Raw genomic sequence first — 15780 nt, 5'->3', positions numbered from 1 at the left:
TAATCCATTGTGGCAAGAAATAAATTGAGCAGTAAGATGCTTATGTGGTATGAAAGCTCCTCTTTGGTTGTTCGTTCTGACTGATTTCTCTGACACGAAGGGAGCAAGGCTTTTATCTACCAGCTGTCTTGCTGCTGCTTCCTTTAGTTAGCACTGATTTCAGAAATCTGAGACTTTGACACAGATATTCTAAAAGTGTGCATTTGAAGAATGTTTCCTAGCTTTTAAACAGCGTATTCATTATATTAAACTGCAGTATCTCTTGCCCCTTGTTGTTTTTCATTCTCAGTTGTCTTTTTTAATCTTTCATAACTTGTTACACCTGTAGTATTACATTCATGTAGGGCAAAAGATGAAATCCACTCAGTGACGGTATGACATACCACGTAATGCATTTGGACTCATTGCATCCCTGAAACCTATGGCGTTCAAAGAAGCAGCCAAGTACATTTAACAGGATTATGCAAGGAGATAAATGTTTGGTACATGCTAGCTGGTATGAAAAGCGTTTCCGTTCTGCCCCTGTCCCCTCAGCAGAAGTGATGGACAGCAGAGCTGACATTGTCATTGCTTGTTCAGAGTCAACATTCCAGTGAGGTTAACTGACTTGTGGTGCAAAAACTCATGCGTCTGAATCATCATTTAAGGCAGTCAGCAGAAACGGGAAAGACGATGTTAATTCAACCTGATTGATACCTGGAAGCTTTAGATAAAGCCCTAAGGCCTAGAACTTGTTGGCTTGTGGTTTGTGTTGTTTTTAAGCTTATTTCACGACTTCAGAAATGTGTGAAGCCATCTCTCTGCTTTGCCCCCTCTCCTTAGTGTAAGAGCTATGAAGAGTGTCTTCAGCCTGTGTGTTTTCTGAGATGGTCTTGTAGTGCTTGTCATATGACTCAGATTAAAGGGTATACTGTGTATATTAAAGGCATACTGTGTAATGTCTAACCCTTCTTTTTGCACAGCTGTAGAGAGATACTTCTATTTGTGTCATTTACATTTCAATGCTTCTGTCCATTTTGGTTCTATTACATGTGAAGCATAGAGGAAAATTTATTAAAACTGTGATCCCTGCGTGAGTATTGTAAATCTGGTAACCACAGAGCCTTTTTTCTTATGCTAGTAAAGGGTTCTTGATGTTGCTCTGGAACCTTCCTGGATTATTTCATTTCCAGGTGTGTTGCGCTGTCATTTGCACCCATCTTACTTTGGAAATGAGTAAACAAGCTTACCAGGTGACAAGAAATAGATTGAGAAAGAGAATCAATAGTGATGATACAATATTGATGTATACAGAGGCTATTAAAGGAGTGTCACAGGTGTAAGATCTTGAACACCCATCTTTGTGATGGATGATAATTTTATTGACTTAATTAAATTTTTCAGTGCGACTTATTTCATTATGTTATATGCTTTGCTATTTATTGCTGAATATCTTCAGGTTATTTCCCCTTCCCCCCAATTTTCTATTATGTAATTGGGCAGTAGATGAACAAATATATGACTTTATGATATCCTGTAATATTTTATTTTCTTATATAAATGAGTATTGCATATTAGCGAGCTCATTATTATGCCATTCAGACCTTTATTATATTAAACAGATGATGGGACATCTCAGAAGTGCAATGAACTTGCAAACAAACTTTGGTTTCAAAAAACATTCCAATGCATCAATGGAAGTGAATTCTTCATATGGATTTATAATGATAAACAGGTTTTGAGAGCAAGTTGTACTGTGTGTTACTGATTATGTTTAATCTTTTCTCTTTTTTCAGTTGTCCATATTTGTCAGAGAAGATTACACCTGCTATACCTGCAATTGGTGGGATTCTTTTCTTTTTCGTGATGGGGACCCTGCTGCGTACTAGTTTCAGTGATCCTGGTGTCCTCCCACGCGCAACACCAGACGAAGCAGCAGATCTAGAGAGACAAATAGGTAACACCGAAGGTCTGTTGTCTCTTCGCTTTCCTCCCGAGGGTGCATGTGCTGTGTGAAGGCAGTGTGCTGCTCTGCTCATGGGAGGAGTTACTTCTATCTTACCACAGTAATTGTTCTGGAGTTACAATGTCTGATGACATCGCAGTGATTCCTGTGGAAAGATGGTTAATCAGTTCTTCACCAAGAAAGACAGTAAACAAAATTTGGAGAGTGATCGTTATTCCTGTAAATACTTTTCAGCAAGTCTGATAGAAGTCTCTCTACAGTGCACAAGAGAATACTTTCTGAAGTATTTTTGGCAAGAAAGCTGATATTGCAAAGGCTCTGCAATTTAAAGTAATATACCCTCAGAGTTTATCTGAATTTAATTATGTTGTTATTGATATTGTAAAGGAGTCAGATAAGTCTCTGTGTTAATATACATTCTTGTCAGTAGATGCAGTCTTGGGAAGATTTTTTTTCATAACAGTAATAAAATGGTTTGGTTTTTTAATCTGTGTAAAGCCAGAACAATTAAAGGAAAGTGAATTAGATTTTAATCATCCTCATTTATCAAAACAATTGTTAACTAAATTCTAATCGTGGAACTTCTACGGCTGCAAATATGCTGACTAGCTAAAATGTGCTACCTGGATAAAACACAGGATGAGTTTGCAGAGCTGCTTCATAAACAGGGGGGTTGTTTGCTTATTTTTTAGTAAGCTATTAAAGCTTACTAAAGGCTTCTCTATCTGCTTTGATATGGTAGTCAATGGAAATCCCATTTTCTGAAGCAATTTTAGAGGAACATTCACTCACTCATACAATTGAAAAGACAAATATGCGAGCATAAGAGAAATACCTGTGGGGTTTAATACTGTAGTGCAACCTTAGGCTTTGTTTCCTGTAACAAATAATTTAAAGAGGTAGAAGCAAATGAGTGCACTGAAGCTGTTGTTGCAGATGCATCTACAGAATGTGAATTTGAGGGGGTTACTTCAGACTAGGTTCTGTCTGGTTCTCTAGACTATATATGTCCTCCATAAAGCACAGGTGAAAATTTCTGATGGGTAAAGCAATCTATTTAGACTCCAGCACCATGCATGGTGTGGAGTTATCTTGGTGGTAACGTGAAGCAGAAGTTTCCTCAGAAAGAAAATGTAGTTTGTACGCACCAAAATCACACTGTGAACCATGCCCATGTACTTAGGAATGAAAGGAGAATTCATGACAAAATAGCAAAATGCTAACAGTAAAATAGCACTGGCTTCCTCTGTCTGCTTAGCTGTTAAGAGACAGGAAGTACCTCATGCAGCTGTATCTTCTGTTGGACAAAGCAATACTGTTAAGGTAAAACCAAAAAAAGTAATTGCTTGTATTCACTGGTTTAGACTTTTATGAGCCTTTAGCAGCAGAAAACAAGTTTGTTTTAAAATATTTTAGTAGTTGTTTGATTCTAATGGTTTCATCATGATTAAAAAAATCTTCTACGGGAAGCTCAGCTTCAGAAAACTGCTGTTGGAGTTGGTTTTAGTTTCTGGAAACACATGTCATCTTTGGTATTGATTATTTTAAGAAGCAGTGGGATTTCAAAAGCTAGTGATGAGTTCATCAATCATCACTACAGTGGGATAATTTTTTTTTGTTTGAGAGGTCCTGACCCACAGCTGTTGTGCTGTGTGTTAGGATAAAATAGGTGTCTGTGTAAGAAACAGAATTTTATTATTTCAAAGTGTTTGAATTTGCATTCTGAAATGGAATCAATACATTTGCAGCATGCTGTAACTACTTGTACTTACTCTGTGTGTTCTTTGTGTAGGTTTGAGGCTTTTGGAAATATATGACCATGTAACATGGTCACTGAACTTTGTGGGACACAACACTTCTTATGGGTGTGTGTGAAGTCTGAGATGTGTAGTTCATGAAATTTTATAGACCTGGTATAGCTTTCCAAAACCAGTGTATTCTGCTGGCATTCAGATTTCAGGAAGAAAACCCATATTGCTTTTATACATTGTTTAGACTAATTGTGCAGAGCCATGAGGCAGCTGTCATCACCATGACAAGAAGGAGGTTACATTTAGCCAGTCAGGATTTAGCTTTGGGCAAGGACCATGCTGTACATAGTATACAGATAAGAAAACTGTTAGATCCTAGATGGCCCAGATAGCATCATCCCAGTTAGATGAATTTAAATTCCTCTAAATTTCTTTTGTTTGCTCATTTTGGGATATAACACTCTGGATTATTTAAAAAGAAAATCTTCTGCCCTTACATGCCATAAAGAAATTAAACCTGAAATGGAGGAATATTGTGAATCTATATTTTCGTTACGCTCTAAAAACCCCCCACATTAAAAATGGATATGGAATGTGTTTATACTGAGGAACTGGAATTCTCTTCAAAGACAATAATCTCAGTCCTTGCTTGTGTAATAAAAGAATTCCTAATATTCACAGAATCCAGATATGTCGAAAACAGATGCCAAAGTTCAAATTTGTGTTGGGAAAGTCAACAGATTTCTTAGGAAGAAAGATTTTGCAGCTTATTTTTTAGCTTTTTGCCAGTGCTGTCACTGTAAATGTTTTTCAGAGTCAAGTACTGAGTACGTGAAGTGCTGCATAGAAGTGTGTAAGTTGCTATAATAGGTAATGGGATTATTTTTATAGCTGGCAAGGAAAGGAGGCGAGGGGAGAGCATCTCAGAACTGTTTGGGGAAATGTGGGAAAAGTTATAGTTTCCCCTTTCTTTCTCTTTTTTTGTCCCTACATCTTCTCAAAAATTCTGTCTGTAGGAATAATGTGTGGGAGGAGGATGGAGTTCAGGCAGGTAGTGTTGCCAAAAAGGAATGCCCCTTTATATCATAAAATTGTGTTCTAATTTACAGATAAATAACTGTTTAAAATTTAGAGTTTTCTAGAAAGAACCATTTCAAAACAGAGCTTCCCAAGTAACTGTTTTATTACTGCTGTAGTTACGGTAATGGCTCACAAGTATTCTGTATTTTTTTTAACTGTAGCTTTTCTTCAGTTTTTTAAATGCAGCATTTGGGGTGCAGTGGACAATGCTTGCCTGTTTCAGTACTGGATTTCCTGGTTCTTGTGATTGGAGGGTTAATAAATGTACTAGATATTTGAAATCATAAAAATATCTTTCTAATTGAATAACCTTCCATAAGACTTACTTGAAGAACCTAGATCTCTGTTAAACCTTTAGGCTTATTAGGTCTTCCATCATGACCTCTCCTAGATGTTTCACTTCAGCGATCATCATCTTTGTCTCTGCTGCCCTGATGATAAATGACAGAATTTAAGCAGTTTCCATAGAATAAAAGTAAATGTTTATCATATCTAATGTGGGTTACTTAAGACATTTAATAAAGAAAACAGTGCTGCTTTTTAAAGAAAATAATCCATGAATGATACTTTTAAAAAGTTTAGGAAAAAAATTGTACATCTTAATTACATTTCATCTTTGTCAAATTAGGCATTTAAAGGTAGCTTACAAATGAAAGCTTAACAATTGTTAGGTGAATACCAAGCCAAGCTACTTCTTAAATTATCATGTGTTTCTGCTGAACTCCACACATACCATCTTACTGACATGCCATCAACCAATCCATTTGTGTTAGTTGGCCTTTTCCTTCTCAGAAAAGCAGCACTGTGTGGGACTCTGCTGTCCCTAATCAGAAGATGTTCTCATTAGGAAAAGATTGGACCACCACAGGGGAACGCTGAATGGGAGTCTGCACTTGTGAAGCACACTTAAACCAGAACTAGAAGGGAAGAAATTTGTCTGAACCTGTTGACCAACCATCCTTCTTTCACTTACTGTAATAACAGATTTCTTTAAACCCATTTTTGGCTAAGGATAGGATTTCAAAGCTGATCAGAAGCAAGGTTTGCAGACAGATCATTGGGCTTCTTACTACTAATGTTCTGGTTTGTTTTTTGTTATTTCCTCTTTAACGAGACAACAGTTGATGACTGAGCAAATAACTTATCCTTTATCACACTGTAATATGAGATTATTGTAAAGAAAAACTGGATCATAATGGTATATAAACAAAATTTTATATGAGGGAAGTTAACTGTGGTTAAAGTAAGGATATACTTGGTTTTGCTTCCCTTACTGAGACAGTTTGCTGAATGAAAACAAATGGTTATCGGTTCAGAAGGGAAAGATAAGTGTGGTGTTTTGAATTTTGCCCCTGGTGGCTGGTAGTTCAGCATTAGGAAAACCAGTCATAATTCCTTGAACTGTTTGAAAAAATAATGAAATCTTCCTAAGCAGTGGGATGCTTTCACACCTGCATTTGAGAAACAGAAAGGGTACGATGCTGATAATAGTAGTATCCAGCTAGGTACTGTCCTATGTTCACTGTCATTTCTAGTTACTTTTTCATTATTGTGTATGTTTCTTTGAATTTCTTAAGTACCTTAGGCAGAAAATGAAATTAAAATCCATTAATGAAGTTGCCACTGAAATTTACTTGCTGGTTCTCTACCAGTAATAATGACAGTGCATTTGGGGAACAAAACCTTATATAGTCTATTATCTTTATGTAAAACAGATGGACTTTCTAATGGAAATATGTTTTCAGTAATTATGTATAAAGACAAAGATGATGACGGTCTGCTCAATGAGATCACAAGTGACTTTTTGAAGAGTAGGTACTAGGATTTAGTTATCTTGCTATGACAGATATTTTTCACCACTGCATCTTCCAACTTGGTGAAATCTGTTGTGTCCTTTAAATCATGTGTTAAATATGCTTTTATTAAAGGATTTTTCACAGTTTAACCACACCAATTTAATTCCGTAGTTTTTAATTTCAGCACCTATATATGCAGTATTTAATTGCACCTATTGATTTGAAATGAATGTGGTGTAATTATCCCTTTAGAGTTCTTAGGTTGTGCAGTTTAATTCTCTATTCTTACAGCATGGCAGACATACAAGCATGGCAGACATATAAACAGGCTATATACATTAGCTGAGCGTGTCCTTGGCTTCATTTGAAGGATGAGGTATTTTGAATGCTTGCTAATTGGCATAGAAAGTGGCTTAGATACATTATTTTCATTATCCAGTGGTTATAAAGACATGCAAAAAAGTCACAAGGACAAGTAAGTTGTTCTTTGAGTAATGAAAACCTGGACAAGGAAAGTAGAAGGCAGCCCTGTAACAATGCATTTCTTGGTTTTGTATTAAGGCCCTAATAACAAGTCACTGCAGTTTGTTCCAAAAAGTTCTTTGAGTTTTAGTTCAGAGTTTTTTGTTTCATAACTTGTGTTTACAGTAATTTAAAAAAAAAGGAATGATGCAGAAGACTTGCTTCAGGGGTTCAGACTGCTGATACAAAACCACTCTCCTCTTCAGCAGTAGCACAAGTCTTGAAGGGAGGAGTTATATTGCCAGGAAATGAGGAGTTCGGGGCTCAGGTTCCCAGGCAGAAGGGCTTATGGCAAGTTCCGAGCAACCTAGGAACCAGCTATGTAGCTGTAACAAAACCTTCTGCCCTAAAACTGTGGTTCTGGAATCAACAATGGAATTGAAAGAATTATCTTTGTGCTGTTAAAAGATAAGTACAGTTTTTTTAGTGTGCCCTAGAAAGATGTAACCTAGTAGAGTGTCTTCTGTGCAGCCATCCTGCAGTTCAAAAGAAAACTTCTACATGTTCCAACTCTTACCATTTAGTTTAATTGCCCTGGAACTTGCTGTACCTTTGAATTTGCGGCACCTTATAGAGGTGGAATGCAAGTTTAACAGTAATACACTTGTAGGCAAGAGATTCTTTAGATAAATCAGCTAAAAATAATGCCTTTACCAAATTGTTTCTTTTCTAAAAATTGTGCATGTAACGGTCCAATCTGTGGCTTTTACTTATTTGAGTTTTTCTTGGGTAGTTGAGGTTACACTGCCCTACCTGCCTTTTTGGGAAGCAGCCTCACAGAAATTATTACAGATGCAGTGAGAAACTGTTACCTCCCAGGAGGAGGAATTCTGACTTAAGAATGCTATTTTGAAGATTTTAAAGTTCAGTAAAATTTGTCAAAGCACAGAATAGGACAAACTTATTATGGAGAACAGTTCTCAAATTAAGATCTTTTAAAGAAACTGCTGGTACTCCATGTGCCTTTTAGGAAACAGGATGGTCATGCTGACTGTGTGAAATGTTTCCACCTACGCTATCACTGTTCTCGAGGTGAAGATGGAGGACTAACAGAGCTGTGATGCTGCTGTTTCCACCACCAGGATACAGGAATGGAAAGCAGTTGTTTCTGGAGGATTTGGGGAGATGGTGGTAGCCCAGCCACCACCCATGTTCATAGCAAGACAAAAAGTGAAAGGAATTGGAAAGAAAAAGAGAGGATGTCCACGAAGCAAAAGGAACTTCTATTATTGAAAAATACTATGTTAAATGCATATTGTCAAGCTGTCCTCATTCAGAGGGAGGTGGAGTACTGTAGTTGCAAGGCCTTTCTGTCTGTATGTGTAGTTTAATGAAGATTGCAGTCAAAAAGATAGTTTTATCAGAAGGGGAGATGATTTATAAAGGTGAATATAAAGAGGTGGCACAAGCATACCAGGAAAGTGTTGGAAAGGTAAAAGGGTAATAAATTCTGCTACAACCAGCAAGGAACAGTAGAATACAATGGACGGGTTCTGTTTAGAGGTCAGAGGAAGAAGGAGAAGTTAAAGGCATGCTGTGTAACTGAGAAATGAGAAATAAGAGGGCAATCTGAAGGATTCAGTACTGTGATCTCAAAAGAGAACTCGCACGCTTCTTATCAGCTGATAGGAAGTACAGGTCAGAAGTGGAAAAGTAGTCATTAAAAGAAAAGGAAAAATCAGTTAATCTACTATGCTGTGTCTACTTCTGTCTATCTAATAATCTGTTCTAATAGAAATCTGACCTGCTAAATGAACCAGTTGTAAGAACTGGGGCTGGTAGGAGCTGGGGTTTATGCCCATTTAAGACTCAGAACAAGCAACAAACTATTACAAAAGTGTAACCAAACACAATGATAAGAGTATCTGTCTTGATGGAGAGGAAGCAGCAGATGTGCTGAATTTTGACTGTAACAGAGCTCTTTCTAGGGTTCTGCACATAGGACTCTTTCTGTTTGGATTTTGGAAATAGGGTCCAGATGAAATTACCACAGTCAATGAGCAACTTTCTGGCGAGATGCAAATAGTAAGTGATGAAGTAGGAACTTGAAGAGCTCAAGAAAAAGGGAATATGCTTCACACTTAATTCTGAAGTTGATGTTGAATTGGGAAAATTTCCTAACACTAGGCTGTGGGATTTTTTTTTTTAACTCTAAAATAGTTTTAGCAATTCTAGGGAACAGATAGAGTATGCAGATATGAATGGAAATCAACTACTAACTGAAAAGGGTCTAAGTAGTGAATGGTACAGTAAAAAGGGACTTCAGGATTATCCACAAACTGATTGAGTGAGCATCACAATATCGTGACGAAAAGGGAAAATTATTATTGGGATGCATTAGAAGAAGAGTCATTGCATAAACCGGGAGAAGTGATGTTCTGCAGTGCTTAGTGATGAGGGCTCGGTTCACTATCTAGATTTTGACACCACTGTGGAAACTGAAAAGGAAGGCAGCAAAATAGACGAGTCTAGAAAATACAACCTGTAATAAAATATTTAAAAAATACATGTTTGGCGTAAGGAAGTAGAGGAGACTAAGTCTTAAAATACTTGAGTATTTTTTCATATCATCTAATACAATAAAAGCTGCTAGGTGCATGAGGCATATATCATGCAAGATAAAGATAGCTATAAAAATGCTACAATCTAAGTTAAATGCAGCATGACCTTTCTTCCTTTTTTCCTTCTTCCCCTAAGTGGGAAATTAAACTTGTTGATGTCATAAATTTGCTTTGATTGTAACTTTCATGAAAAATGAAGTCTTTTTTCCCAGGGCGATCCCAATGGTAATGCATCCTTTTCATGGAGTGTATAAGCATGGCTTCTGCAATCATGCAAAATACTATTTGAGGGGGGCAATTTTTTCTATGGGAACACGAAACCTAAGAGCAGCCTTATTTTTTAACCGCCTTACAGTTATGATATGCGTCTCTTGTAATTCGCTTAGTGTGAAGTCACCTCAAGTGGAAAAATGTTTATAGGATAATAAAGTTAAAAGGATAACCAAACCCAGCAGAACAGGGTTCACAGGAAAGTGTTTTTCCATTTGACGTATACAAGATTAATAATTCTTTCACAGCGTCAGTCTTTTTTGCATTAGTTAGGTGATCACAGAATTTTATCACAGAATTTTAGGGGTTGGAAGGGGCCTCAAGAGATCATTGAGTCTAACCCCCCTGCCAGATGCAGGTAAAGAAAAAGATGATCTTGGTAATTTATCCTTCCAGCCTTAAAAAGGCCTATCTGTAGCAGGGAAACACTTTAGATTTTTCTTCAGGTTAACCATCTTAACTGATGTGTGTCTACCTCATTTATCCTGTACAACCATCTCAGGGCAGTTTGTGTTTTCTCCTTGCTTTCTTGTACCTGTTGAAAAGTCATGAACTCAGTGTATTAGCTGCACCAGCACACTGTCTCTGGAAGTTGTTTTTGTCTTGGCTCTGTAATTTTCATTGATGCTCAAGACTACGCTTGAGACTTCTCCACAGTTCCTTACCTGTCTTGCATTTGGTTGTACAATGTACAATTGGTTTCCTTAGAGCTGTATAAAATTAAATCTGTGCCACAACACAGACATTTCATAGAATTGACAATAGTCTGAACAAATGCGATACCACTTTTGGGTATAACATGGGTATGTTTTGCTTTCTCTCTGAAGGTGGGATACCAAGTTGGTAGGCTTATAGTCATGCCTGATATTGCATACTTTAAACAACATTCTTAAAATAAATTTAGTGTAATTATTTTGTGTATTAGATAAGTACTCTGGAAAGCTCTTTATGCTTCTTCCCCTCAGCAGATCACTAAAGATTATGTTTCTTTCTCGAATGAGAAAAGTTTTAGACTTCAAGATGATGATGCAATTCTGCTTTGGAGAAAATAATAGATAGGGTTTTTTTCAGAAATCAAGACAGTAACTCTTTTATCTAAAGTTAAGAGCTTGTTGCTATCAGATGAAGAAAGCAGTTAGCAGCTGCTGGTTTCAGTCTAAACCAGGTTCCAAATATTGTTTGTCCCTGAGATTAAGAGTACTGTCTTGAAACAATAAAATTTTATTTGATTAAGTTCATTTAAAAAAAAAAACCACACCTAATTATACTCTACTCTTGTAGCTCAGTGTTGTTAAGTATGTAGGTTAAATTTAAGTGGTTAAACACAGAGGAAGATATTTCTTAGAGGTTTGCATTTTTGCAAGATGGGGTGGTTTTTTTCTTCAGATGTTATAAAAGTCATGCATAAGGATTTTCTCAATGCATTATCTGGTTTTCTTAGCAGGAAGCAACTACCTCAAGTTACTTATTTATCTAAAGATGATTTTTAAAGATTGAAACTGTGTCCCTTTAAACTTGATGGCAAATTTTGCACTTTATGATTCAATTTTTGAAGAGACAATGTGGAGAGACCTGTTTCTCCTAAGATCTTAGGAAAACTGACAAAAAAAGTAAATGCTTGATTGAGTGAGAGAATCCTGGTGATATGTATACCAAATTCCAGCCTCTGCGTCTCATCTAAACACCTTGTTCCATTTGTCTTCAGCATAACAATCTGAGAGAACTTAGTGGGGTTTGTCACATTAGAAGGCTGCTAGCCTGTGCTGTATCTCCATTAAATTCCTGGAGTGACTTTCTTGCAGCAGTTCAGGTACCTTGGTCCTGCAAGGATATGGATGGTGTGTTTGGGGGTTTGGTGCTAGGGTAATAAAAATGCTGGAGCCCCATCTAGTGCATAAACATTTAACACATGTCACAGAGGATGGAAGGCAGTCCCATTAGTGGGAAAATTTTGCCCTTTTTGTAAAATAACTTACACTCCTACATCTGTAATGGATTTGAAGAGAAAAACATCAAAAAGTAGTGGTCAAATGCAGGGGAAGTTGATTCCCTAAAGGTTAATCTTATTGTGCCTTAAAGGAACCGTCTCTATTAGAAGGTTTAACTCTGTTAGAACCTGAGTATGATCAGTCCAATTGAAGGCTAATTCCAGTCTGAAAAAATGACAGTGAGGCTGGCGCATGTTTAGGTTAGATGAATCTGATTAAATCCAAGCCCATTTGACCTCACCCTGTTGCTTGTTTCCAGAAGAATTATTCATAAACAAAGAGACTAGGACTGTGGGTTTGATTATGCAGTTTAGGAATGTGGGTAAAATTGTGACTCTCTTGTAAGTCAACAAAACTGTTTTCATTAACTTCATTTGCACCAGCTTTCATCCTTGGATTTTGAGATTAATTTTCCTCAGAGAGCTAGGATTTGCTGTCCCTGTGAACGTGAACTTCTCTGCAAAGGTTTGGAAGGAAATCCTCTTAGAAAATCAGCATTGTACATATAGTGGGCCTGCCAGCAGTCTTCCTTTTCCACCAGAGAAGAGGGAAGTTACCTTTGGAGATTCTGCTAGAGCCCCCTTTAAAATAAAATAAGTTCAGTGCACTTTTTGAACTTCTTGAAAGGTGGGGAACTACTGGTTTTAGTCAGTGTGCATTTTTATGCATAAATGTTTCATTAGAGAGAAGAGTGGTTTTCTTCTAAGCAACTTACCTTGTCTGGCCTGAGTAATTTTCTTTCAGTGGTGATGTACATATTCGGGAGTAATAAGATCTTGTAAAAGAAGAAAATCTGTAACATTAGTGCTATTTTAGAAAATTCAATGCATTAGCATTTCTAGCAGTATAGAAAGATACACATACATAAAATTCAGGCTTCATTAGTATTTTTTACAATTGTGCACCTAAATTTGAGTATGAGTATGAAATGGAAATCATTGGTTTATTCATGAACATGTTATGTGTGCATGCATTAAACACTTTACTGGCTAAAAAGCTGATTAGGGCTAATGACCTATATTTTTGTTCACAATTTAAGTCTGTCTTGACCAGACTAGTCTAAAAAGGGCATAATGCTGTGTTTTGTAAAGCCCATGGATTTACAGAAAGACTAAATATATTAAAAAACTCCTGGTGAGATGTCACTTGGAAGTATAGGTATTAAAATATACTTATCTTTTCCAGTGGTAGTAACTATAAGAGCAGCTAGAGGGGATTTTTAATAACAAAAACTTACTATGGTGTTTTTCTCTTCTAAGAAGTATTGTTTTCTGTAGATCTGTACTAGTACAAGAAGTTACTTATTTCAGCATTTCACACAGCCTATGATAACTTGTTCAAGAAGTTTACCTTGTAAATATGGAAGCTCTGAATGATATGAAATTCTTCCCTGTTTTCTGGATTTAGCAAACATCCATATCTGCATCAAACTAAGTAGTATAAGCACAGTTGTGCTATGTCCTCAAAAGAGCATCTTTTCAACTTAGTTCTAAATTAGAATGCAAAAATCAAAAATTAATTAACTAAAAATGATGTGTCATGAGGACAAATATAGTTATGCAAGCAAATAAAAATATTTTTTACTATAACCTTAAGGAATTCAATTATTTCTCTTGACCTCATTAAATTTTTGCATCTACTAGAGTGCTTTTTGTTTCTTTTAAACAACGTAACTGTAGAATCAAAACTGAAAGAAAGTTAGGATAATGTTTCTATTGCGCATTAAGCAACTTCTGCTGTCTTGGTTATGCTTCAGCATGTAAATACAAATGTAATTTAACTTATAATGCAATACTTACTCATTAAAAAAAAGCCATGTCAAGTACTGTTGGCCTTGAGGTCAAAATCAATATTATTGATGATTATGGGACCCACACTGTAACCCATGCTTCCACATGCAGCTCATAGGACCTGGCCCAGCATTGCAGGAACTTTGCAGGGGATTGGTTTAAATCCAGCGCAAGCAAAAGTCTCGACCTCATCATGGGCTAGTAAGTGGCTTCTAAGCTGGAGTTTCTTCAGTATTCACCACTTCCTCCTTGTAAAGGATCCTTAGGAGCTTCACACCCTGATTCCGTCATTCTCGGCTGTTGTTCCCCTCCTTCCACCCTCTTTTCCAAGAGAGTTGTCTGAAGTCCAGGTGTTTCAATAGTCAAGTTCACAGTGGTGTTCCACAAATACTCTTATCAATGCATATTTATGGAGTGAGTGAGCATGTTGCAGACAGGACCTCCTTATGCTAGATTTGCTGCCAAATCTAGCATATAGTATAAGTACACCTTTGCTAGCACGTCTATGCTGTTGCTGATTTGAACACCTTGCTAGGTAACAGCCTTCCTAGTTGCCCCCCCCCCCCCCCCTTGGAAAATGTGTAGTTTGTAGGCTGTGTAAATATGTTTACAGGCCTGGCAGAAATAGTAATTGGGAGTGATATTTCTAACAATTTGAGGTTCTTTTAGTAACCTGTTATCCAGCCCCCCCCATGCTCATCCAATATGTGAGGGGAGCAACTTAAAACAATTGTATAGAGGTGACTCTGACTTTGAAGTGTATTTTTAAATGGGAAAATAATTTTACTTTCCTATTGATCTTGCTGTTCTGCCAATCTAAGAGTAATAATTTAGGTGATTTTTCACTTCTGTGGTTTAATTTGATTGTGGTTACACATGAACAGATAAACTGAGAAAAAGGTACCACTTCTATATGTTCAGTTTTCAGAGTATAGCTCAGCTTGGGTGCCTCTAAATGACAAAATTGAACTTAAATTATTTAGCATAATCAGTTCTTTAGTTGCTGAAAAAATGCATGCTGATGTCCCAAAACAACAAAAAAACAAGCAAATAAACAAAACCCTAATGCCCACCACTTGTACCAAATGAGGTAGTTGGAAACATTGCAGCAAACTTCTAGACATGTAAAAGTAACACTGGGAGTTAGATACTCAAATTTTAAAACACCAAGAGCTGTGAAATACTATTCTGAATGTGCTCCACTGTCTCACAGCATTCAAGAGATCTCAAAGTGATGACTGATGCCAGGCTCTAATGACAGAGCTGCTGTTGCTTAAGTAAATGTGCATATTCTATATTAGGTTGTAGAATTTCTGCAGCATTTGTAGAGAGACTTTTTCTTACGATAGGAATTCTAAAAAAAGCTCCCAAAACTTAAATCAGGAAAATCCTAAAGATAACTTGTCCAAGTTTTACTATCCTGCACCAGTAGTCATAGTTGTCTGTAATGTATTCTCTGGGGGGGTTTCAGAGCGTAAGAGTTTTGGGATCAAGGCAATTGTCATCATTTGAGTTTGAGTAGTTTCTTTAATTGACTGTCTATGGATGCTCATTGTAATTAACTGTCTCTTTGTTACATGTTATTTTAGGAGAAAGAGAAGGGAAAATTTTAAGTGTGCTATTATGAATTGTAAAGTTGCTATAGACTGCCATCAGGGACAGTTCTGTGTGTACGCCACAGCTCATGTGAAAACTTTAATGCGCTGTATTTCCATGTTTAGATATTGCAAACGGCTCCAGTTCAGGAGGATACCGCCCCCCTCCCAGAACAAAAGAAGTGATCATCAATGGACAGACAGTGAAACTAAAATACTGTTTTACTTGCAAGATTTTCCGCCCACCTCGTGCCTCACATTGCAGCCTTTGTGATAACTGCGTAGGTGAGTAAATAGATATGGCATATGCTAAATTTAGTACCTTATGTATGGTTATGAATACTTTTGATACAAGAAAGAAAAGAATCAAACCTCAAGATTACTCATGAGGTCGCTTGCTGTGTACATCCTTCATTCCTACAAGCTCTGTTAAATGTTAAGAATTTTAGAGGAGGCAGAAGAAAAGATTTGACCTCACAGAT

General features: G+C 36.8%; 1 protein-coding gene across 1 annotated transcript in view; it reads left to right on the top strand.

Annotated features, from left to right (window-relative positions):
- ZDHHC14 (zDHHC palmitoyltransferase 14) overlaps nt 1-15780 on the top strand; it is a gene marked incomplete at its 5' end in the record, with an annotated part of 101362 nt that overhangs the window by 50482 nt on the left and 35100 nt on the right. The window contains 2 exons of the mRNA XM_084261978.1: nt 1776-1948; nt 15425-15583. Coding sequence (XP_084118104.1) covers nt 1776-1948; nt 15425-15583 — 332 coding nt within the window. The remainder of the gene's footprint in view (nt 1-1775; nt 1949-15424; nt 15584-15780) is intronic.

Source organism: Gallinula chloropus (genome assembly GCF_964237585.1).
Source record: "Gallinula chloropus genome assembly, chromosome: 3".
Taxonomy (NCBI): domain Eukaryota; kingdom Metazoa; phylum Chordata; class Aves; order Gruiformes; family Rallidae; genus Gallinula; species Gallinula chloropus.
The sequence above is the reverse complement of the archived record's forward strand: the minus strand, read 5'-3'. Positions and strand labels throughout refer to the sequence as shown.